The sequence below is a fragment of the Bactrocera oleae genome, chromosome 2 (genome assembly GCF_042242935.1).
Source record: "Bactrocera oleae isolate idBacOlea1 chromosome 2, idBacOlea1, whole genome shotgun sequence".
Lineage (NCBI taxonomy): Eukaryota > Metazoa > Arthropoda > Insecta > Diptera > Tephritidae > Bactrocera > Bactrocera oleae.
This window is the reverse complement of record NC_091536.1, coordinates 18008284-18035015: the sequence shown is the minus strand read 5'-3', so window position 1 is coordinate 18035015 and position 26732 is coordinate 18008284. Positions and strand designations below refer to the sequence as shown.

Sequence of the window (26732 nt, the reverse complement as noted above, 5' to 3'; positions counted from 1 at the left end):
CGTGCAACACATTGTTGTTGTGAGCGTGAAAATGGCCGCCAAAGTAGCACGGACTCACCTGTGGCGTCGATGTGGGACTACCATACCCGCTACTATAGCCGCTATAGTATTTCCCCGTTTCCTGCCACTTGTCGTCTTTGGGTGCAATCGTATAGCCATCGTAGGGCAGAAAACCGTTCACATAGGCAGAAGCAGGCGCACCCGTGTGATGGTAGTCCGTGTAGTAGCTGCTTACGCCCTGCAGCCGATACTGATGGAAGAGATTCTCGGTTACCGGATAGAAATTGGTCGAATGCACTGAGGTGCCCATGTAGATGTTATCCGCAGCGGTTGCATAGGGCGAGGTGGTGTACATGGGATTAAGATTCGAATAGGCGGCGGCGACAGCTACAGCGGGATCGGGCAGATACTCAACAACCGGCGCGGGTGAGGTGACCTGGAAAATCAACTGTTGTCTCAAGCATTCGACTTCATTTGAAATGCGGCGCACTTACCTGACCCAGTGAAGAAGTCTGTTGCGGTTGTTGTTGTTGCATCTTACGTTTGGTCCGGCAAGTGGAGAGGAAGTCGCGCAATTGCGTTTTATAGCGTCGATTTGGCCGCGTTGGTGTCACTGGTGGTGGCAACGCATTCGGTGAGGTGCTTGGTGGCACCACCAACTGATCGGCTTCCGAGAAATAGGTGGACGCAAGACCGGTGTCCAAGTAGCTCACTTTGAAGTCCATTGTACGCTTACCAAGCAAGTCGTGCCCCTCCTCATCCATCAGCTGGCGATGTGTGCAGATCACAAAGTCGGGTTTGGAGTTTTTGTATACCAAGCGCGAGCTGCAAAGGAGAATATGAAGCTCGTTAATGATTTTTTTAAGCTATTGCTTAGCTTCTATCGCGGGCACTGAATCAAGAAATTCCTTAACGGAAATAAACCTAACACAATCACAAAGTATGCGCAAAATGTTTGCATACTTTTAGGCGTATTCTCTCTCCCTTCCTCTCTCTATTTCTATCTCTCACTCAATTGCTGTTAATTTTTTTAATTTAAAAAAAAATTAATCAGTGACTCCTTAAACATGTATATAAATATATAACAGATTGTCCTTTGTGAAACTCTTTTTAACGGTATTACTAATAATTCGGGTAACTCTTAATTTTTTTATTAAAGAAAGGGGGCTTGCTTTTAAATGACACAAGAGATATCACAAGCCACACCATTAAAATTATAATAAACACAAACCTTGTCTGCAGCCACTGCCATTCGCCATTTTTCTTTTGATACCGATAAGCGATCATGCCCGAAGCGCCAGTTTTCAGTACTAAAAAATTTCAAAATTTTAGTTTTTCTTTAAAAATTTTAGCACTTCGAACAATATGTTACTCACATTCCTGATGTGCACTGGCCACGTAGGCCAAGTCGTCGTAGTGCACCAGATCATAGCCGCCCATATTGACTAGTTCCGCATCGGAGTAACCCAAGACATGTTTGCCACTATAATTACAATAAAAAAAAAATATTAGTCTCGTAAAAAAATAAATTTGCTCACCCCTTACTCACCGCTGATCCATGGAGACAAGTGAGAAGTCCAACTTATGCTTCGACTTGAACATATTCTCCTTGTGCGGTATCTCTAGCAGACTAGGCGGCCCGAAGGGTGTGCAATAGGCAAATAGCGCCAGTGGTGGCTCTTCGGTTTTGCGATTTTGGCCATGCAGTATCTTGATGCGTCCACGTATGTCCAGTCGCAGAAAGCCGGAAGTATTATCGAGCAGACAACGAAAGCGCACAGTGAAGCTACGCTCCAAATAGAGCGCCTTATCGGGCGCCAATGTGTCGGCCAGCTGTATGGTAGACATGTCGGCGGGAAGAAATGAGTTCCACAACAGCTGTCGCTGCAGCTCCTCACGATCCTCTGAATGGACTAGCTCGTAAACGGATTGGTGCACGATGTCTGACTGGAAGTAGTGTGCAAGGGAGAAAAGAAAAAAAGTGGCAATCAATAAGCAAGTCATGTGATAAGACATCAGGGGTCATTAGTCGTGTTTTTTTAATTCGATGGTTTTTTTTTAATTTTCTGTTAATTATTGGATTCGCTTTGCCTTTTAGTTTTGCTTATTGATTTATTTACTGGCGCAATGGTTTATAAATGATACAACAGACAAATTGTAAACCTGGTTTAGCATAACGTTGCGCATGCGCAAGCCTGTGGTGGCCGTACATGAAGTGATGTGATTGTTTTTGTTGGGATCTTTGTTCTTGTTTCGTTATAAGTAAGAAAACAGAAAATTGAGTAGATATGTCTCAAATTTTTTTTGTTTTCCATAGACCCTCTTTGTGCTTACGGTATTTGTTCTCAATAGTGTCTTTTAATGACGTACTCTCTTGACGGTTGGTTTCGGCTGAACACAGTGCGGAAAATTATTAATCGGGCATATAAATTTGAAATCAATAATTACCTGGTCTCGTTTCACTTTATCTGTAAGTTTGATTTCAAATTTATATGCCCGACTATTAATTCACCAAACGGTTCTTTTTTCTTATCCTTTCCGAAGTTCAACTCGAAGCTCTACGATACGTTTTCAGTCGACTTATTGGTAACAGGGATTCGAGACTTCATAACATCTTGTATCGACTAACTGATTAGTTTTGGATAGTTAAAAGAAAATCTTTGCAAATAATATTAAATTTTTTTTGTCAGTTCTAGTGACATATCCAAAAATAATATTTTCTCGGGAACCCCACAAATAAAAAAACTTTTTTTAAGAATGCTGCTAATTAGTGTCGGGTTCGTTCCACGTTCAAACGATCATTTTGAACATGGATCATCTGAAAGTATTACTTATGGTCGAGTACCAGACATAGCGATATATATTACCTCAGTTACCTCACGTATTTTTATTCTCAGGTCTTCTTTCACCAGCTTCAATGAGCTTGACTTTATCAATTACTGGGAAGAAGTTTTATTGTTTAAATAGAGTCAATGGAAGATTCAACAACGTGCACTCACTGTACGCCGCCGAAATGACTTATAAAACAGGGTGAGGTTTGCCAGCACAACACCGTCTTGACTTGTTTTTGTAAATAGCTGATACTTGAAAGCAAAACGACAACAACAATAATACATAGCCAAACAGATCGACAGAACCAAAGCGATCGACGACTATAAATAAAAATCAGATCAGCGGGTGGATTGCGCAATCGCATTGTACAGCGAGCACAACAAAAAACAAGGGCCAAATGAAAGCACAACAAGGAAACGAGAAACAACAAACACAGAACAACACCGGGCAGATGCAATCGATTGTTGGCTCATCGGTTATACTCAAATGTTTGTAATGTTATGTGCTGGTATATAAAGATAGGTTCGTCTGTATGTTTACTTATATTTGCTTGTTTGTTATTATTGCCTTTGAATGGCGTTAAAACGAACGCATTTGCGGATTCCTGTTGCTAGCAGCGTTCAAATTGAATCGAACTGGAGAATCAAATTGAATTGTATGTGAAAATAGTGCCGTACGCATGTGTAAGAAGGGAATTCCGACAAATGCAGCCATTTGCTCTCGTTCGCCTTGTAAGCTGTGCAAATGCGCCTGCGCCTGCCTCTGTTGTCTTGGCTCGAGCAGCTTGTGGCAGGTGGGCTGTGTTTGTTTGCTCTGCGCTAATCCCGCATATAGATATATGAAAGCGCAGCCAAAAATGCTCATACATACATACAAACATATGAAATGAAGTGCTTTGACTCAACGTTGTTGCCAAGAGCCACTGGTCCGAGCAAGTTCAGCACATTTGCCACGCTTTGTTTTTGTTGTGATTTCTTTTGCAGTACTTTTTTTATTGCAAATACATTTGTCTGCTTGTTTGTTTAACTGTTGTAGCAAAAAAAGAAAAAAATGTGCAAAAGTAAAAACAAAATAACAAAAAAAAATTGTTGCTACATGATTTGGGTTGCAACACATTTACTAAGCTGCCCGCGCTGCCACTCTCTGACAACAATATCTCGTTGCAATTCAATTGTTAAAACAATATTTGTATTGTGCCAGCGCATGCCACTACAACCACTGCGCTCATGCGCGCACCCCAGTTTGGTTGGTAGTGTGCGCAATTTTTAATTTAGTTGTAAATGTATAAATCGACACTTGCACCGCCCATTTTGGCATCTCAATTAAAAATTAAAACTTCGACTGCATATTCTGCAGCTCTTTTTTATTAAGTATATTATAGATGTACATGCATCGGGGTGCAATCACAATGTAGAAAATTAAAAACGAATGTTGCATAAACAAATTAAATACCTGAAAAAAAATATTTTTGAAATAATAATTTTTTTTTTAAGTTTTTCAAATTTAATTTTTTTTTCAAATTGTATTTTTGAAATTTTTTGATTAAAACTTGATTTATTTGAATAATTTTAAATAAAATAGCTCAGATCACCTAAAAGTTTTAGTCATTTATACAATGTGTTCGACAAATGGCGTTGGCGAACAGCCACGCGCTCCCTCTCTCTCTTAAAAGAAGACAAAAGGCTCCAAAGAGGGACCTATAAGTCTTGAAATGTCTCTGAATGGCTGCTGGTATTTAGAAGAAGCCTTTTCATGACAAAAATTCGCCTGAAGGTTTAGGTTTAGGCTAGGTTAGAACGTAGAGCTGACCCTTGCACCAAAGGTAACGCAGGATCTCACATGATTCTAAAAAAATTTAAGATATCGATCATCAAACCCTTACAAATCGACGAAGCGCTTTGAGACTACCACAACTGAGTTAGCTTGTAGAGAATTCACTGTCTGCAAAGAAGTCGAAGATCACTTTCAGATCAAAAATAGGCGTAGTAAAGAATTACCAAAGTAAGCTAAAAGACTAATTGCTTAGATAGGGCATTTCTTGAAATATTTTTCAAGCTTAAAACAAACTAAAGACCATTTACGGATTTGAGACTATATTTACACCCTAAATAAGGTATATTAAGTTTGCTACGAAGTTTGTAACCAGTAGGAAACATCAGAGACCCTATCACATTCAAGTACATATATAACAGATTAGCATGGAGAGTTGATTCCATTTAGCCTTTATATACACGCATTAGTCCCTTAGTTTTTGAGACAGCGATATGAAATTTTGAAAACGTTCTTTTCTCGCTGCCAAACAAACTGAACGATCAAAATCATGACCTTGTATGGAAAACTTTTGTATTTGATGGGATATCTTAACGAAATTTGGAAACGATTATTTTCCAAAGCAACGGTACAATCTCCGAAGAAATTGTTCAGATCGAACCAATGTAGCATATAGCTGCCATACAAACTTACCCATCAAACTTCTTGTATGGAATCTTCTGTTTTTTTGTGAAGGGTATAACAGCTTCAGTGCAACGCAAGTTAACGTTTTTTCTTGTTTTTCGATGGAAACTTGTGTGAAGCATTGTAATTATAGCAGTTCATATTTTGAAAACTTCTCAAATAAAGATTTGTCTTTCTCTAATTTTCCATTCATATATTCAAAAGCCGCAAGCAAAATGATATCCTCACCCCGTGTTGGAAGATTAATGAGCACACATACTTACAAATATATATTTATATTATAGAATAGTATCTATATATTTATTATAAGCACATATACACACATTCATATCTAATTATTTTTCATTCAAAAACAAAAAAACACCGAAACCAACAAACCGACTTTGTTGGTGTTCAAAGTGTAATTAACCACAAACCAAAGACGGTAGCGCATTTGATAATCACCAGCAATTAAAGATTTTGAAAAGAGGAAAAATGTTAATTATACGGACGGACACGAGATAGTTGAGTTACAAGTGCAAGCAAAGTAATGTCAGGTTGTTGCCACAAACCATGGGTTTCATTCACAAAAATGCCACTATAAAAAAAATAGAAAAAAACTAAACAAAAAAAAAACACAACAACAAATATAAAAGAAAAAATAACAAATAGTAATGAAAATGAAAAAATTAGTCAATCAAATCACCAAATAACTATTTAATCGATTTGAGGAAAATATTGAAATGATTGCAGATGGTAAAAGTGGTCAGGAGTTTGGAAATTGTTTTAAGTTTGTATATATGCATGTCTTTTTTTAATTCTAAAGTTGTAATGCTATCAAAAATGTTGATTTATTCAAACTCAGGTAACTGTATTAGGCTTTGTTGTTGCGCTCACTTACCTGATGAAAACCCAAATAGCTCTCGATGCTGTGCGTGGCAAAGAAAACTTCGCCTTCGCATGTCAGAATCATTAGAAATCCATTTAAGGCCTGCAATAAAAAATGAAAACTTAGAATAAATCATAAAATATATGAAATATATACATATATATGATAAGTTTTAACTGTATTAGAACTGATATTAGAAGAATTTTATGATGAGTTTGAAGAAAAAATAAGACGAAAAATTAAAAATGATAGATGCTTCGGTACTGTTTGGATTTTAAATAAACAAAAATATATATATGTATATATTTATGGTTACAAATATGTTAATTGTGTAGTCATGTTTCAGATTAACATTCTTCTTTGAATACTCATTTTGGTAACAGATAAAAATTGAAATATTTCGAAAGAAGTTATATTCTTTCAATAACTGTTAGATTTCTGCTCAACAGGATTTAGACAGAAAGTAAAATATCGTTCAAAGGTATGTAATATATGAAATATATACAATTGTACATATATACGATAAGTTTTAACTGTAATAAACTGATATTAGAAGAATTTTATGATGAGTTTGTTAGGGTTAAACTGAGATTGAGTAACGGCGTTTGGCAGTTGGGACTAGAAAGAAAGAAAAGTGATAGATGCTTCGGTACTGTTTGGATTTTAAATCAAAAAAATATATATCTGTTTTTATGGGTTTCAAATATGTTCAGTTGTGTAGTGATGTTTCAGGATTGCATTCTTTCTTGAATACTCATTTTGGTAACAGATAAAATTTGAAATATTTCGAAAGAAGTTACATTCTTTCAATAACTCTTCGATTTCTGGTCAACAGGATTTAGACAGAAAGTAAAATATCGTTCAAAGGTATGTCTATCATTTATGTCTAGTACTGATCGCGATGCATGGTCAATTAATAAGCAATGACCAAGTGAGCATCTTAATCACTGATATTTTCAGAATAGTCTAAGAATGTTCTGCGGAGCTTAACAATTGAAGTGCCTAAGGAAAACGCTGACTGCTAAAAGCAAATAGAAATCTCATTGTTCATAAATAGCTGTTTTATTAGAACATTTTTGTTATATCTACTGAAAAAGAAACTGAAAATCATCTCATTTTCTGGTAGAATTTAGTCCTCAAAAGTTCATCCCAAACAAAGCATAAAGTGAGCAAGCACCGCATGTGGCTTGTAAGGGAGTCAAGTACAGTAAATGTGCTTATTTCAGTTCAACTTAAGTCAAAAATACGTATTATATATATTGTTAATATTCTATAAGGTTGACGCACACAACTTGAATTTTTGAAGGTTAGGTATAATAAGAAATAAATAAAACATTAAGTTTGATCTTCATGAGAAATTCACATTTCTTTGTCGCCTATCTTGCTCAAAGTATACTTAAGAAATGGCATCGGAAATTGCATTTAATACTAAATAGATCTACCTAAAACAGTTGAGTTGTGTTGCTTTTTGAAGTAGTTGAAGGTTTGAAAATGCCCGCCAAGAGTAATCTAGAGTTGTTGTGCAAGGTTATGGTAAACAAATTTTGGAATTTTTTTGGCCATTATTTTCATTTTCATTTTAACAAAAATATATAATATAGTACAATTTCGTATTCGAAGAAATCCAGTCTCGAAAAATTTATTTCACTTTAAAAATGTTTCATGGTTTTAAATAGCTTAATGGCAGTTTCTTTGCATCTATTCTTATTGATTTTGGCTATAAAGCGAGAGCAGCAGCCATATTCAATTACAATTAAAGCTCGTTACAACAAAAATAATATAAATAAAAAAGAAACAAGTAAGGAAGGGCTAAGTTCGGATGTAAACGAACATTTTATACTCTCGCAAAGTCAAATGGTATACTCGTTTGAGATTTCTTTGTGGATTGACTGATATTTTCGGTAGAAGGTCAACTATAGGCACTGGGGTCCACAAATTTAGTACTTAGGGGTTTGAACAGTTTTGGTTCGATTTAGACAATTTTTGGTCACAAGGTGGCATACTTTAAACGTATTATTCACGCAAAGTTTTACGCCGATATAATCATTGTTGCTTGATTTGCATAGTGGAAAGTGAAAGAATCAAGTGGTATTTAAAATGGTGTCATATGGAAAATAGGCGTGGTTGTAATCCGATTTCGTCCATTTTCGCACTATGACATAGAAACATGAAAAGAACGTTATGCACCGAATTTGGTTGAAATCGGTTAAGCAGATCTCAAGATATGGGTTTTCACCTAAAAGTGGGCTGTGCCACGCCCACTGTCTAATTTTGAACGCGGTTCCTATAAAGTCATCTTATACCATCTCAGAGATAAAATTTAATGTCTCTGGCGTGTTTAGTGCTTGATTTATCGCGCTTTTAGTAGTTTTTAACAGTACCGTTATATGGGGAGTGGGCGGAGTTGCCACCCGATTTCAACTATTTTCACACCGTCAATAGAAGTGCTAAAAACATTTGCTTCCAGTGAATTTTGTTATTATAGCATTAGCGGTTTAGGAGATATGCACATTAAACCTATTAGAGGCGGGACCACGCCCACTTTTAAAAAAAAAATTTTAACTGCAGATGCCCCTAATGTGATCCTGTGTACCAAATAACAGTCTTGTATCTTATTACGGAGCTTAGTTATGGCAAGTTATTTGTTTTTGATTAATGGCGTTTTGTGGGCGTGGCAGTGGTCCGATTACGCCCATCTGCAATACCAACCGTCTCACGGTACCATGAAACATGTCTACCAAGTTTCATAAAGATATCTCAATTTTTACTCAAGTTAGAGCTTGCACGGACGGACGGACAGACGGACGGACAGACGGACGGACGGACAGACAGTCACCCGGATTTCAACTCGTCTCTTCATCCTGATCATTTATATATATATAACCCTATATATAACTTGATTAATTTTAGGTGATACAAACAACCGTTAGGTGAACAAAACTATTATACTCTGTAGCAACAGGTTGCGAGAGTATAAAAAAATAAACAGATAGAAACACTCAAAACCATGAATAGAAATTCATTTCAAATAAAAAATTTAATAAAAAGTCACAAAAAATTATCTTTTTGACGCACAAAAGACAGAATAATTGCCGCAAAGAAACCCAAGAAACCACAGCGTCAAAGTGATCGCCGTCGAGCAGAACGCTACCGACAAGAGGCGCAGCAAATCACAACACTCATACTCTTCTGCGATATTTATTCATGTTGTCGTTGCCGCCATTGACGGCTGTAAAAAGATTAATCCATCATTTGTTCAAATTCAAAAAAAAAAAACACGAAAGAAGTGAGTGAAGAGATGTTGAATGAATGAAAGAGAGGCTTAAGCGCCACAAGTCTCATTAAGGTCGACGTTGAAAAGCCATGTGCTAACAAACAAACAAAATGCATATCTACTAATACAAGTATGTAGGTAGAAGCGACACCCTGCAGAGGTCTACATAAAACGGGGAAACCAGGAAATGGCAAGCAATTAAAGCAATGAACTCCACTATATATGCCAGAGTGGAAGCTGCGGTCGTAGTACCTGATATTTTGTATCGGCTTTGACAAGGGCAAAGTTTTTGAGGATGTGGTTGTAGCAGTGCTTGTTGTTATTGTTGTGGAGACTGACCAAATTTTTACATCTACACTTGTCATTCCAATTTTGAACATTTTCTATTTATGTGCTTTATACACACGTGTTACACAAAAACACAGCTCAACAAACACATTTTGAAACAAATGTACAATTTTTAACCGAAACCAACGCGCTTTTATATATTTCCGACACTTGATTAAGCATCTTTATCTTAATTTTTCCCTTTTGCTTTCATTCATAATTTTGATGGTTCAAAACTCGAAGGTGTTACGCATTTTCACTGTTTTGTACACTAAATAATTGATTTAGGTCAGCCAAAGGTTAGTTGCATGTGAGAGGTGGTGAAATCTTGCGATTTCCGGTAAATTGTAAAATATGGAGTAAATTAAAAGTGAACTGCAAATTTTCAGTAGATTTACTTTTGTGAAAAATATCTTGATATACATATGCATATGTTTATATTAAAGCTCTTGGTATTCGACTAATTGAAAAACCGGATTATCCGGGTAGGGCATTATTCGAATAATAATATTGGGTTCTCACTATCCGGGTAGTCGTTAGTTGTCGACTATTCGGTTAACCGTTCGTTGTCGACTATTCGAATAGTGAGGGTTCATTCAAAAAAACAAAAACAAATAAAACAATAATCAAAGACTGCTTGGATTTCAAACAATTTTCATTTATTCAAATACTCGCAGCAGAGCAACTATTGGAATATTCGCAATGTTACGACCGAATAGTACTAGGTTAATATTCGTACGAGCGGTTACAAACCAAATATTCTAATAATCGGTTGTCGGGTTATGCGAATAATTTTAAGAGCTCTAGTTTGTATATAAATTTTTTTAATTAGAAAACAACAAAACTATTTCTTTGCAGAATAATTCAAAGCTTATAAATAATTGAAAAAATATTAGGTCAAATATAATTAGCTTTTGTGGCTCATTTCCGAAAAAGGCATCTTTCAAGCCACGTAAAATCAAAAAATAGCTGAGATTATATTACATTTTTGTACATTAACGAATTTTCTTTTGCTTAGGCGATCAAATTAATCAGATAGTTTCGCTGGATTCTCTTAAAAAGTGGAATCTGAGTTGCTTTAATAATGATATTTTATCGGTACGGTCGAAAAAAAAAACAAACTGCTAGAGGTTGCATTTCTACTTTTACTAGTAGAGACGTTCTGAGTTTTAAATACAATTTTTAAAGTCATCACCGTGTTGCAGTTAGTTCTAGAGCAATCGTGGAGCCCATCCTTTAGCTAGCTTTCTTTTATAAAAATATGTTTGGTACAAATGCCTATAGTTTCGGTCGCTTACTTCATTGTACAGGCGGAATCTCTATGCTTATTTCAATTTTCATTGTTTCAGATTACCAAAGCTGACGAAAAATTGTATCTTACTTTTGTGATCTATGAGGTGTCATAGGTGACCTATGAGGTCATAGGTGTCATGGTTATTTATTACAAAGTAAGCCTACTGGAAAACCCAGGGCTGCTTAATTATTTTGTTATACTCAAATATATACATTTTCTCCTCTAACTGAAGGTAAAGTGGGACGACGACAGAGCTTAAGCGCTTAAAAATCCTTATAGAACTTGAAAAATTGGATGCTCTTCTATATAAAATTTCAGTTGGAGTGTATACATTAGCATCGTAAACTTACGCAGCTTGTGCAATCAAGATAATTATTTGAGGAAGTTTTGGTATATTGACAGCTTTTTGGACCTTGATCTATAGATAAAAATAAGGATAGTTCGAATAAACTATCTCAGTTAGTTTACGCGGTATGAAATATATATAATTTTTATATGTGAAAGATGTCTTGGTGAGTAGCGTTATGAGTAAAAAGCTTAGCAATTTTAATTATATTTTAATTCAGTAAGAAAAACCTTCTTCCTCATATTACATTGCAACGATTTTTTCTTTTTTTGCTTATCTCACATGCGCAACAACGCATTGACAATCAACATAATCAAATAAAGGCGTATAGAGTGCAAGCGCAGACGCAACAGCTCCAGCGCGCTCACGTCACACGCACCAAACGCGTGGGGAAGCGAGAAAATGTACACGACTATTTCGTTTTTTTTCATTATTCACAGCTTGTAGGCTTGCCATTCAAACACCGTTGCGCTTACTATATGCAGTTATATACGTATATATGTATATATGTACATATGTGTATGTAAGTTTGACGAGCTGCTCCACGGCACGCTTGTAAATTTGCAATTTAATGCATACATTATGTGTAAGCGATTTAATTTTCCACCAGCAAGTGTATGCGCATGCTTGTCACTATATTTTTCGCCTCATTTCCATTGCCTATTTGTTGCTGCTTGCTCTCTAGTTGAGCTGCTGCGTTAGGCGCTTAGCTTTTTGGTACATTTTCGCAATGCATTTTTACTATTTAATATTTGTTATTTTTTATCTGTTCGCTTTTCCGCCTTAAAAGCGCGTGCGTGTGTGCGTTTTTGTGCTTAGCGTTTTTCGCCTTTCAGCATTTGCGGACAGCGCGCAATCTTTAAGTAGCTGTTAATTGGTTTGGCGCATGCGAACCGCACCGCAGCCAACAGCCAACAAATAAACGGCTAGGCATGCAACATGACCAGCAATAACAACAAACAAAATTCGCAATAAAAACCAATTTATGCTCGCTGTGTATTTACATGCGTTCAAGCGATGATTTTCTATTGCTCTATATTTTTACTTCCGCGCCTGCACCGTCGCACAGGCGCACCTGCCGCAGCTTGTCTGCAGTTTTTCGAAATTACCTCCACGTCATCGCTGTGCACATATCTGGCATGCACGTATTTTCTATTTCTCATTTTTCGCTTTGATAATTTTCATAAATATTTATACGCAGCAACAATTGATGCCTCCAATAATAAGACTACACACATACATATGTACACTGCACTGTTGCACTAAAAGTTGCAAAAGAATGCCAAAAATGACGCAAAGCAAAAACAAATTAATTTCGTTGTTTGTTGCAGTTATTGTTGTTGACTGGTTGAGCTGAAACTCAGTCAAGTAAATCAGCATATACAAACGTGCATATAAATACATATATGTATAAGTATTTGCTATGTACCTGCTATGTGAGGCGTTAAAAGTGGGCGGCCCACTTGCAGATTGCTTGTGTGATTCTTCTTATTGCACTCATAAGTTATGATTTTTATTTTAATTGTGCGCATTGCGCATGCGCAACTTTGCATTTCCAAGAAATTGTGAATATATTTTTCAAATGGCACGCATGCCTAGAATACATTTTATATATTATATGTATTTCAGTCGATTTGATTGACGCTGCGGCCTGATAGTTTTTGAATTCTTAGAAATTTTATTTTTATACCCAGAACAGGGTATATTAAGTTTACCACGAAGTTTTTAACACTCAGAAGGAAATGTTGGAGACAATATAAAATATATATGTACGACTATACAAATGATTAACGAGCAGAGTCGGTTTAGCATTGCCGTCTGTATATAAACGAACTAGTCCCTCATTTAATGAGATATCGATTTGAAATTGTTCACACATCTTTTTCTCCCCTAGAAATTGCTCATTTGTCGTAACAGCCGATATCGGGCCATTATAGCATATACTTAGCTGTCATACAAACTAAACTATCAAAATTAAGTTCTTGAATGTAAAACTGTTTTATTTAAAAAGATATCTTTAAGAAATTTGGTAGGAATTATTGTCCAAGATAGCCCTGTTATCTGCAAAGAAATTGTTCAGATCTGACTACTATAGCATACATGCCTGTGAAGAGTATTATACCATAGTTTCGGTACAGCCGGAATTAACGTTTTTTCTTGCTTTTTTTCAACTTTTAAAATTTACGAACATGATTGCTTAATTAATACTGATCAATATAAACAGCCTGTGGCGGTCATATTTTTGGAGAATCATTTTGCAAATTCTACAAAATTTAATTTCTAGCTTTCATTTTAAGGGGTATACTACTCTAGAGGCATGCATTTTAGGTAACTTTTAAAGTGTCGTAAAAAAAGGCAAATAGTATTTTTACTATCCATTATTTTATTAGTTATTGACTAACATCACAAGAATACAGGATAAAACTCAAATAATAAAAAAAGGTAATAATTTCAAAAATTACTAGTTGATAAAATGGGTGTTTAAAAAAATTGGTAGATGACCATACCCAAGATTTCAATCCTCCTAGTAATCCGAAACAAAAAAAAACACAAATTATATATAGTATTATGTCGCAATGTTCTGTTCTACGGAAAAATTTGGCACAACAATTTTTCAGAAAATGGCGACTGCCTAAAAAAACAATTTTTGTAAAACTTTTTCTACTATTTCGAATTTTAAAAAAAAAATTGTAAATATTGGGGATATGAATAATTTTATACATAGACAAGTCTATAGAGAGGACTCTCTAAAAGTTTCAGATAAATCGGCTCAGTTTCCACAAAAACGCGTTTAAAGTTTCGCGTATACCAATATCTCCATGCACTTATATCTCCAAACATAATTTGAATTTCAAAAAATCCTCTTGTATGCATATTCTTGAATAGTTAAGCTTTAAAAAAATGTTTTTATTTCTAGACCTAGCAAGCTTAAGAAAGTTGAAATATTGGCTGAGTTTTTTTATTAAAACTTGCCGAGTGGCGAATCGTATATAAAACTGGTATAAACGAATTGGATTGGTATAATCAATTAGTTATATATTACTCGTATATTATTAGTTATAAAATATACTTAGTTACTCACATAATCCTATATATTGATAACATTGTTGTTATTTTCATATTACATATATAAACATACAACATTTATATACATTGACAAGAATGTTGATGATTGCAACATTTTCCTTAAGTGGTGCTTTTTCTCATTAGAAGAAGAACTCCTAAGCCTCAGAACTATGTCTTGGGAATGAGATAATAAGAAACTACAAATTTATGTAGAAAAACGTCATGTAAATATGTTAGCTCGAAAATTTACTTCAAAAGTCAAACAAGTGTTTTAGATTAAGTATCCATAATTTTAGTCTAGAAAAACTCTCTCTATGAAGTAATTACTTGTAAGGCAGAAAAAAAAATTTCGTTTTGCTACCCAGCTCTTGCGGAAATAAAACAAAACTAGTTTACCTGCAACCAGTTTATAAAGGGTGCTACCAAAGTTAACTGTCTTCAGAACAGAATTGCAAGGGTTTGCATCACAGAATATAGTTTCAGAAAGATGGTGCAATTAGTCAAAAATTTGCGTTTTTTTTTTGGAAGTACTTCAAAAAATTTCTCAATTAAAAGTACTTCTAAAACGCTACGTTTCTTTTCTAATATACTTTTTTTCGTCGCCGATCTAAAATCACTTAAGAAATTAAGGCTTCGTTGTTACGAGAAATTCGCCAAATTAAATGTATCCTTTTTATGCAAGAATATTAATAAAATAGCAAAAAACTTTTCTACTTCCATTAATATACATCTAAACGAATAAATTTGTATTTGGACCACCCTTTACAGTGCGAGTAATCTATTCGCGCCAGCATCTTGTACCACATCGTTGATTACACAATCATATTCGTATTTTGCCGTTGTTTTTGTACCTCACAGGCGTGTATTATTAAAATCGCATTAGAATGCGCCATCAAAGCGGCAACGAGCACAACAGCAACAACAACAATAACACAGACAACAAAAATATCAGTTGAAGCAATTTTAATTAGCTCAACTTTTCTATTTGTTGTTGCAACGAAGCAGTTGGCGACGAAGTTGGCGGATGTTGACGAGCAATCGACGAAAAAAAAAATACTAAAAAAATTGTTAAGAAACATATGAGTAAAAAGTTAATACACCGGTCGTAATGCTGTCTGCAGGCGCAGTTGCCACAATCAAAGCGCATACAGTGCTGAGAAAAACAATTAAAGCGGCTCAGAGTCAGCGCCACATAAGATGCAACGAGCAGCGCCAGCAACGACGGTCACTCTTGAGTGGAAACGAGTGGAATACTATGTTGGTTGGCAGCGACAGCAAAGGGCAGCCGACGGCGTACAGGGCAGTGCGACGAGTAAGAAGGCGGAGTAACGGAAGAGAGCATTGAGCGACTGGCTGACAGCGATCCTTGTGATGATTATTGATGAGCTGCGTCCACCCCAGAGCAGCCGAATTGCCTAACGCATGAAATATTTCCGTGTGTTTGTGTGTGTCTTCAAGGCAGTATCGCTGATCATTAAACATGAATGTACATACATATGGATGTATGTACTACAATACATATACTTACATACATACATACCTATATGAGAGTCTGTTGTTATTATGACATCTATTTTGTTGTTGTTGTTGAGGAATAGCTGATGCATTTAAAAATATGACGCCACTTAGTATTTTATGTGCCTGTATGTAGTTATGTGTGTATGTATTTATATAAATGCGTTGGCATCCTTGTTTCACACTACCGCCTTACCTCCACCGGCACTTCCTCTGCGCGACCCTTGTGCTTCTTCGGCACTTGCTAGCGCTTTTTTCAACTTCACTCCGCTTTTGATTGCTATTATTATTGCTGCGCTGCGGCTTGCCACTCCGCCGCTGCATTAATGACGCAAAAGTAGCCCCATCCACTCCGCCCGTCGGATCTCCACTATTTTCCACATGCATTGCGTGTGGCATTTAGTTGCATTTACGGCTGCTTATACTCCACCTCTCACGCAGCCGATCTCATCCATCTCCGCCATGTCTGTCTGTGTGCTTCTTGCGGACACTTTGGCTTCGGGGAGTCATTGCTAATTTGTCTCCTGCATTTCATTTGCTCGGCACAGCGCGCCTTAAGTCAGCATTGTTGGACCTGCTCAAGGTGTTTTCGCTGACTTTTGCCCAGTGTTTGAAGATCGCCGTAATGTTTGCCGTTATAAATTTGCCTGTGTTTGTATGCAATGTCCATTTGCTTGAACTTATGGGCGCTATGGGCAAAGTGATATTTAAATACACCCAGATTAATTACAACTACTTGAAAGTTTTTACAAATTACTCTCATCGTGCAATTAAAATTCATTAAATTTATCTTTAACTTTTGTGATGGATCCTCAGCGGATCCTTAAAGCTGATTGCTGCGATCATTCATGTCGCAGTTACATTGCATATTACAGCAGTTTTTGTCACTTTGAAGCGCCGCCTTTCTTGAAGGCGTTTTTCCCCCTTAAATTTGTGTACAAATTAAAATTTTTGGAGAGAACATGCTGCAACTTCGAGTGAGACCCTCTTAAGAATCGTTCACTATTATTTAAGGGTAGTGACTTACCGTATCGTAGTATCAACGCTAAGTTTCGTTCAAAAATTATGAAGTATTTTTGATTAAACCAATGATTAAACCAATGTGTATTACTTCTTATAGGCCATAGTAAGTTACTGTTCGTTTCCACGACCAAGCCCACATTTTGCAGACTTCGCATCACTCCAGAAATTTCGTATTGCTAATTTAAAATATATACATATATATACAATTTAAAAAATGCTAAAAAAATTTGGGAAAAATGTTTCTAGTGACGTCACTTTAGCAAGTTTTTTACACAATCAAGGGACTCGTTTAAACACTGAATTTTAATTTTTTTAGTTTAAATTTTCTAAGGATTTATATTATTATGTACTGATTGATATCAAATGAAATGATTCTATTGGCCGAGATAAGATTCCCCTTATAAGTTAAAAATAGTTAAAAATAGTCTTTTGAAGACACCATTATTTAACTTATATGTTGATTCCATTTCCGATATTTTTTATTTTTTATTTACATTTTACATTATATATATAGTATATTTTATAGATTTGATACAGTTATAATCGCTCATAGAAACACTCAAGCGTTTGTTGAAGAGTATCATCCCAACATCTTTTTCATTATTTGCCTTTGTAAACCAACTTTTTCCCCAGCTAAGTTTATCTTCTGTCAGCGCTGCAAACTGCATAATAAACTAAAAACTGTATTAAAACATTACAGTAAAAAAAAAATAATAATAATAAATGAAGTGCTAAAGCACATAGCTTGAGAATTTGTATAACTTAGTGGAAAGATGTGCACAATTCAGTACGAGCATATCTTGTCTAGCCTAAGGCATACAAGCATGCGTTTCTTTGTCTATACAACTAAAATTTGCATTAGTAAATTCTCTAAAATCCACTTTATTATTTACAAACGAAAATTTTTTCAACCAAGCTTGGCAAATATTAACACACGCCTTTTAATGTCACTTAAAATTCCACGTTGGCAATAGCATACTTTTTGGCTTATTTTAAAAGCGCTAAGAAAGCTTGAAAAAAGCTTAAATGATTAACGCCTTTTTATAGTTAAGCTGTCATAGAAGTAAGAAAACTGGATAAATTTGGTAAGAAATGAAAACATATGTATGCAAGCGTTCTAAAATGGTATTCATCCAACGGAAAGCCATTTGGATTCACATTGAAAATAAATATACTTCAAAATTGTTATACTAAATGTGGCAAACTATAAAAAACAGAACTGAAAGAGAAAGCGAAATTCATTAATCTTTCTCTCAGGTTCTCGCTGTATAATCTACCCGATTTATATGCAGTATATTTCTTAGTGGAGCTCGCAATTTATATACTGGCCTTCAATATTATACTCAGTGATATCTGAAGACAATGGAGTTATCAACGAAAAATTTAGGAACATTTGCGAGCTTATGCTGATCGAATGCGATAGTATTGAAAAATTTCTTCATACAATTTATAGTGCTTAAAAGATAGCCTTAAAATTTGGAATCTCAGTTATCCCAGTTGTATTCAAAGGAGCAGTTTTCTACTACCGTTTTTAGGCAACAAGAATAACAAAAACTGCACATAAGCAACAAGTGAAAGGCTGCAAAATCGCTGGAAATGCGCATAACAAGTGCATCCGAAAGTTTTAAGGGCCCATAACCACGAAATGCATTCGACGCCAGCGAATCGGCGTACACACAAAAAAAAAACAAAAAACCGCCAGCACCTAAGCTAACCAGGCGCCACCATGAAGAATGCACTTGACCGTAGCAAAATGCAATGCAAGTCACCGAAATGTCGGTAAAAAGTGTCAAAGGTGGGGTGTGGGGAAGCGGGCCACACGAATGCCTGGTGAAATGTATGCTCCGACGGAAGTGCACAATTGTGCAACTCGGCAATTAGCAATAGCGACAGTGTGCACACACGAACTTCAACGAATGCACAACTAACACTAAGCAGGCTTTTATTGAATGTGTGTGCGTCTCTGGATTTGTGTGTATGTGTGTGTGTATTTGCGACAAAAGGGCAGTCACAAAAATATTGCACTTGCAACGCGATAGTTTGAAGTAATGGACTTGTGGCACACTCACGTGCCTAGCATGCGTTACAACGTCACTTAAAGAGAGAAAGATATGGAGGGGAGAGTGTTAAGCAAGAAGGTGGTGTTTGCAATACGCTGACATTTTAGCGGTGCAGACAATTTTGGCACATTTCCATCGCGTACATTGCCGTGGCGAGTTTATATTTTGTTTTGCTCAAGGAAGTCACTCAATGTCTGTCACTAAATCATTGACAACTAGTAAATATTGTAGCATGCGAAGTGGAAGCGCTCTTTGAGAAGGTTTATAGGAACTTGCGGGCATACAAATGTGCCCGATATGATAACTCTGACAGCGTTTTTTATTTTTTAATGCCGAACGGAGAAATTATTGAACGAATGGTCAACGGATTTTATTAAGCATTAAGTTATTATAATTCGAATGAAAGGCATCAGAACATAGTCGTGCTCTAAGCCCAAAACTTTTATAAATTTATTTTTTCAAAAAAAAAAAAAAATTACCAAGAACTAACATCCAACATATTTTTGTGTTCCTATGACTGTAAAGATCTACAGAACGACCCCATATTATAAAATTGGAGGAGCAGCTACATTTGGTGGCTGATATCTCTATATTTTTTAACCAAAATTATAGTTTTTAATCTTAAACTTCGGATATTTTGTTTATCACTGACCCTCTGGTCAACAACCAGAACATGTGCGACTGCGAGATCTCTCTAACCCAAAGTGAACCATAAGAGGTCCCCCGAACTATTAGCTCTTAGCAAAGTCAATCTCGCCACAAAGGTAGGTGTTCTGACTGGACACTGTTCAATAATTTCACACGCGGTGCGGCTAAATATTCTGTCGGACCTTTTTTGCCAAAGCTGTATGGGGGAAAGCGAGGTGGAATTATCTTGTCATTTCCTGACAACGCACCTAGGCCTTTAGGTGGCCCATTGTACTACCAGCGGGGCTAATATCCGCCCACTTTGTTGTCTCCCTTCTGAACCACCCGGTGCTTCTGATGAAGTTCATCAGAACAAAAAGTTTTATTTGTGCAACCTCTGAAACGTCATCAAGAAATCCCCGACCGATAGTTGCGATAATTTTACTGTAAAGAGCCTTGCATTCCCATAGAAGATATTTACCGTCTTCTCTTCTTCTACCTCCTGGCAGCTTCTACAATAGTCATTGTATGGCCTTGTTTGCTTGCATGTCTGCCCATTGATTCTACCGAGACTCAGCTAATTTTATAACATGTTCGTTCGGCCTTTGTTTCTGGAGCCCAATTATAGGGTGTCGCCTGTTCTGGTAGTTCATCTGCTTCACAGTTACCAGGTATGTCACTATGCCCTGGAACTCATTGCAGGTTTATCGTGAAATAGGATGTTAGATCCACTAAGACATCAAGGCATTCTTTCAATACCTTTGATAAAACCCTAGGAGATTCTAGTGATTTTAAAGTTGCTTGGCTATCTGTATATATAAATATATCCTTTCTTGTGATCACACTCCTTGTCAGAACAACAATACTTTCGTAACTAATATATAATATGATGTTTATGCAGGACTTACAAAGAAGGATTTCTCACCCCAAACGAAATGTTATAAATAAAAACTAAAACTTTTAATATAAAAAAAAAACAATCTGGGAGGCAATCACATGCGGAGTTTCATTCAATATGAATTCTAAAAATATTTTTAACAGTGTTTTAGCGCTAATTAATAAAAAATAGACCACAAACGTTTGCAATAATAAAATATTTTTTATACTCAGGAAAATCATAATTTTAAATCTTCCAACTATTTTATTTTTGTTGTAGAAATTTCTCTCTGACATTTCAAAGTATGTGTAGCGACATTTTTGGCATAAAAATAGTATCCAGTTTTTCATAAATAATAGCAAAAATTAAATAAAAATAGTTAAAAATGATAAGTAATTTGCTTAATCACAAAAATTTTATTAATTGAACAATCAAGAAAAATTCTAGAACACATCTCTCGATTTTCCATTGGGACCTAAATAACATACTAATAATTATAGAGTAGCGCGGGTAATAATATCTAAGCACGTGTCATTCATTTGAGTATTGCCGCTTTTCAATTGCAGTTAGATGCATGCAAGCGTATTGTTGTTGTATTTCATTGTTGTACACATTGCGCGCATAGAGACTTGTCAGTCAATGTTGGCACTTGAGCAAATATAACCACTAAGATACTTATATACTGAACTAGCCCAACAAACAGTCACTGTTCGAGTTTTTCATTGTTGTCGCTGTTATTGTTCTATAAAAAGCAAAAAAGGACGAACTAAATGCAAAAGCTTCGCATTTCTATAACGAAAGTTCTTTGCACAATCGCACATATGCGCAAAAAATACATCACATATGTATCTAAATGTAAATATATATGTACTCACATGTATATATACATATATATATATATATGTTTGTGTGTGTGTGTGTGTGCGAAATGCAAGTGCGCTCCATGCGAGCTTGTTTGTTTACTGCCGCGCACTAATAATTCAGAAATTGTGTGCCAAAACGCCGTTATTATCTGCCGCACTGCCAACACAAGAAATGCACACACACACATATGTGTGTATACATGTACACATACGTAAAGCTTATGTACGAGCAAATTGCAAGTTGTAGTGTTGAAGAAAAATTAGGTGCGAAATGCATTGAAAATGCAACATTGGTCAAATTGTACTTAGAAATGCAAGCGAATTTGCGACCGCGGCGAGGGTGAAATGTGGCAAGAGTCGCGGAACGTACAGGTGGCAACGTAGTCAGGTGTGGGTTAAGGACTAATTGTTTGGGAATGTTACGGAGTTGAGCCATTAAAATACAAGTACAATGTTAGAGTGGTTGTAAAAAGTAAAAATATGGCATATGAATTTAGAAGAAACGTTATAAACAACAAATATAGTAGAATCACTCATAAATTTTAATATTACTGGAAAACCTATACACTCGTTGATATATCATAGAGAAACATTAAAGTTGCAAAGTATTTTTTTATTAGCGCTAACATTTGGCAACCCCGTTTATGAAATTTTAATTTTTTTGGCTGTAGTTTATACATACACCCGCTGACTGGCACCAGTTTTATAAAATTTATTGTAAAATAGATAATTTATTCATAAGTTTGTCATTTTTAAGAAGATGGCAGCTTTGTTTATGTGTTTTTTTTTTAATTTAGAAGTTCCTGCAAATGCTTTTAAAATACTTTTCTTTAAAATTAAATTATTGATTTGATCTTTAGACGCTTGGCAACTCTTTTAAAACATTCCTGACTTCATATATTATATAAATTTATACTAAAAATACTTCCTGATGGTTACCTATACTGGAGTGTTACATGTGAAATTGTGATAATTTTTTTAAGGTGGTGGCCACGCTGTTTAACATTATTTTAATATAGAGGTCCCAAATACCTTAAATTTATCTCACATTCTTTATTTGTATAATAAATTGAATTTTAATTTTCGCACAGTTGGCAACTCTTTTCAAAACTCACAAACTGTAAATAAACACTCTACTGCTGCTGAACTTGCTTTGCGGATATTGCTTTCCGATTAGTACTTATATGCTAGAATATTCTATGCAATATTTCCATTTTTTAACCAAGTGGCAATGTTGGTTAAATATTTTGATAAGTATTTTTAAATTTCCTGCTCAAATAATATCGTTTTAATATGTGGTCTTTATTTATATGCTGAATATTTTTTTTTTAATTTGGTGGCAACCCCGTCTCTATTTTATGCTAATTTTGTAATTTCATATTTAACTCATCTATTTACTATTTCTAACCAGATAACTATAAATCTGGAAATAATTCAGCTGTTTCAAAACATTTCCAGCAGCCCTAATGTGCAAATATGTAAAGCGCTATAAGGACAGGTGCGTTTTTCTTGCCTGCTCTGATATAACAGCAACGCACCTGTATAATTTTTACAAACGCAAAATTAAATGTTTTAGGGGTTGTCAAACACCCCGAGTGCTTTTTTTGGCCAAAAACAACTACCGGTTTTGAGAAAATTTTCTGCGCCACCCTTACTTCAAATAAAAAACCTAGGTCATGACATTGAAATGCAGCCGCCTAACAAGCCTAAAACCTGCATAGTTTAGCAAAAAACAAAAAATTGAGCTCAAAGAGAGTTACATGCAAAAACTATAGCAACAACTACAACAACATTTGCAGGGAATGCGCGAAAACTTCGCATGAAAGGCGCGTTTCCCGATCGTCGACCGGACGGACAAACGCGTGCATTTGACAAGTGGGCAAGCTCGGTGTGACAAACACTCCAAATGCAATGTACTCGCATTTATTTTTATATGAGCGCTGCTGATACGTGGAAATAGCTTAAGTCGGTTATATGAAGTTCTGAAATTCAGCACTTTACATTGAAATATTTGTGCTCAAAATAATATTTATTAACTGCAGAATTTAGATATCATATCTTAAAGCAGTAATTCTCTATAGAAATTTTGAAATAATTTTGATTTTATACAATGCAAATGCATAGCAAAACCGCTGCTAACTGCAAACTCAACTTTGGTAGTTTTTTATTTCATGCTATAGAAAAGTATGTGCATTTGTTGTTGCACTGTTGTAGCGTTATGGCGTTGTGCAGTTTGGTTAGTCATGTATTTAACGGTTATAGCGGTACATAAGTACTTGCACTTTGAGTGCTTGCACAGCTGAATTGAAATTGGAAATTGCTCGCGCAATTATTCGCAGACACGCAAGTCCTTTTTAGCTGCACTTGCGAAAATATTTTGCGAATGAATTATGCACTGAAGAAATTGAATTATTTATAAATATTAAACTGTGCAATGGCAATATGTTGAAGTGCAACGATTTGCCGATAGCTAATATGTGTGTGTATGGATGTGTGCATGTAGAAGTAATGAATTGGATGTAGGCAGCTCCGAAGCTTTGTAGTTGAAATTTGTATGGCTTTCTTAATGGAAATTGCCCCATATATATTTGGGAAGCGCTGAGTTTGCAGCAAGCTGAGTTTTTCTTCTATAAAATATTTGTGATAACAACATTTTGTTGATATCTCGAAGCAGAAAAATATTCTGCGTAGTATTTGTTGCATCTCGTACGCACTGAATACTGTATTATGGATATGATTTCCCCTGCTCATTTATATCACTTGGAAAGCAGATGCTGTTGACATACATATTACGGTTTGTTCGAAGCTGATTGGTAAGGTCAGTGAAGATAAACACCAACGTAAAGAGCTTTTCAAATTAATTTTCAAAACCTTAAATATAATATAACAGCATTTTGAATTGGAAATCGGGATAGAATAGTAGAAAACCTCGTTTGAGAGTCATTGTGTAGTTTAATATTTAATTGTTGTCTATGTAAGCTTTGGTAACTTTGCGAAAGCTTTAAGGTTGTGATAGAACTCTTTTCAAATGCCTGTAGCACAATAACGCTTTTTACTTGCCACCCTTCAGAAGGCAAATATTAGCAGATTTTTAATGTATGTGCTAAAAAAAATTCAGCTGAAGAACTTTAAGATAAGCTCTCAGCTTTTTAATTTAAAGTGAGAGAGTTTTGTCAAATCTTTACTGTTACGCGCCTCTGAATACTATCCGCGTTTCCGCTCACGCGTTCCTCTCATACATAATGATATATGAAAATATTATATCATGGCATGAAACATGCTTAGCCGCTCTAGATTGAGTTCACGATACCTATATAAAAGTAAATTTGTACTGCTATTTATAAATATTATGGTCATTCTATGTTATACGAGTAGTGCATATTGTTTTCTAGTTGGGTGGTAATCTGTAAGTTTCAGTGACGGATCCCTAGGGAATTGGGTTTGGGGGACAAACATGTGCAAAGTAGTTATTAGATCGATTCACTACTACTACTATCATAAAATAATAATTTTTACTAAAATTCAGAATTTATTAATAAAAATATGTTGGAGGGCAAATTTTTCTGTAGAATATTCTCTCAGAAGGAAATTCTATATCCGCCACTGTTAAGTTTGATAGGCATATTTACAAATATGAATATCATATATATTATTATATTCCTGCTAAGCCCAATCAAATGTAGCCTCAATCAAATTAAATAGATACATATTGATTACACGAACCATGCTCCACAGTTATATCAAAACCACAATTGGTAAGAGAAGTGACAAGTACTAAATTAAGTTGTCTTAATAAATATAGATAATTGGCGCTATTAAGATCAGGGGTATGTGATATTAGAAGAATGATATGAACAAGAATTTCTTATTATATAATGATTACACATTACCGTAATATAATTGAATACATTAATAAGTAATTAATATCACAATTCATATGCAAGCGCATACATATAATGTAGTAATTGGGTAGTTTCTTGTCACTCACCTGCAGGAACATATCACCGTCGAGTAGGCCATGCTCAAAGGCGCCCAATTCGCGCGTTCGATAGCCATCGTGTGCGTGTGTGTGTATGTGTGGCAACATGCCATTCTCCTCCTTATCCTTATGCATAACAACTGTAATTAAAGAATAATAATAAATGGGTATAAGAGTGAGAAATGTGTTGATTGAGGAATAAGTAGAAAAAAAGTAGTTAATGAATGCCGGAAGAATATTTGCTATAAAAAGTTTAATGAAATATGTACACAAAAAATAAAATAGTTTATAAAAAACATAATATTAGCCTGCTTTATTATACTCTTACAACATGTTGCTACAGAGTATATTTTTCTGCCCAAAATAGATAAAATCGGGCGAAAACTTGAACCCATATACCTGATATACACGATTTTGAAACGTCCGGCTGACTTTACTTTACTGATATACGTCTCTATTTATGTAATTGCATGAAAATAAGTTCTCAAGTATACCTGATCAATGTCAAAAATTGATGCAATCAGCACTTCCATTTCCCTGTCCCCAATGATTTTAGTATTGTATAATGCTGCAAATTCTTATTTTCTAAAGCTTTGATGAAAGCAAAAGAGCTGGAAAAAAACTAATAGCCGATTTAATGTCTACTTATTCGAAAAAAAAATTTGCAAAATTTTTTCAGATAAAGGTTTAGTAAATGCTTGATACAGACTACTGGTCTAGGCCTATAACAGTAGTTTGTCTGTACCTTCCAGAAGGCTATATACAATATATCTTCTCTAAAAGCAATTTGAAAGTAAATCCTACAGCTACATCAAGAGCAGGATCAGTACATTACTATATTTCAAGAAGGCAAAAGCAAAGAAAGTACACATTATCATAAAAGAAAAACGTTGCTTACATTTACGATGCCAAGCGACAAATTATAGAAGAAAACTATAAATAAACTTGTAATCGAAGCAAACAGCTCAACTTGATGTTCGAGAGTTTTGAGTATCGCACTTTGAATATATATTTTAATAATTTAATTCTGATAGGATATCTCTAAAATATTTGTCACAAAAGGTTAGTCGATAAGAAAAAAAGTCGTTGAAGCATAAATTTGAAATACTAGAAATTGAAAAATACCAGCTTGTTCCGTATTTTTAACAATTAGATTTCGGAATTTTTATATATTGATTTTCACCGCAGTACTTTTCTGTGATCACTTTAGGGGGCGTCCATAAGTTACGTGAGATGTTTAAGGGGGGGCGGGGATCGAGTCAAATCTCATATAATCAAATATCACACAATTTTTTTCTCTGATTGAAACAAAAATACATAAACTTTT

The 26732-nt window shown here is 35.3% G+C and overlaps 1 protein-coding gene across 2 annotated transcripts in view; it reads right to left on the bottom strand.

Moving 5' to 3' along the window:
• Positions 1 to 26732, bottom strand: part of ss (spineless) — a 90617-nt gene that overhangs the window by 4159 nt on the left and 59726 nt on the right. For both annotated transcript variants that reach the window (XM_070110242.1, XM_070110239.1), the window contains exons 3-9: positions 25415 to 25545; positions 6167 to 6256; positions 1550 to 1947; positions 1377 to 1483; positions 1232 to 1310; positions 495 to 825; positions 59 to 436 (exon numbers count right to left, since the gene is read on the bottom strand). In XM_070110242.1, coding sequence (XP_069966343.1) covers positions 59 to 436; positions 495 to 825; positions 1232 to 1310; positions 1377 to 1483; positions 1550 to 1947; positions 6167 to 6256; positions 25415 to 25545 — 1514 coding nt within the window. The remainder of the gene's footprint in view (positions 1 to 58; positions 437 to 494; positions 826 to 1231; positions 1311 to 1376; positions 1484 to 1549; positions 1948 to 6166; positions 6257 to 25414; positions 25546 to 26732) is intronic.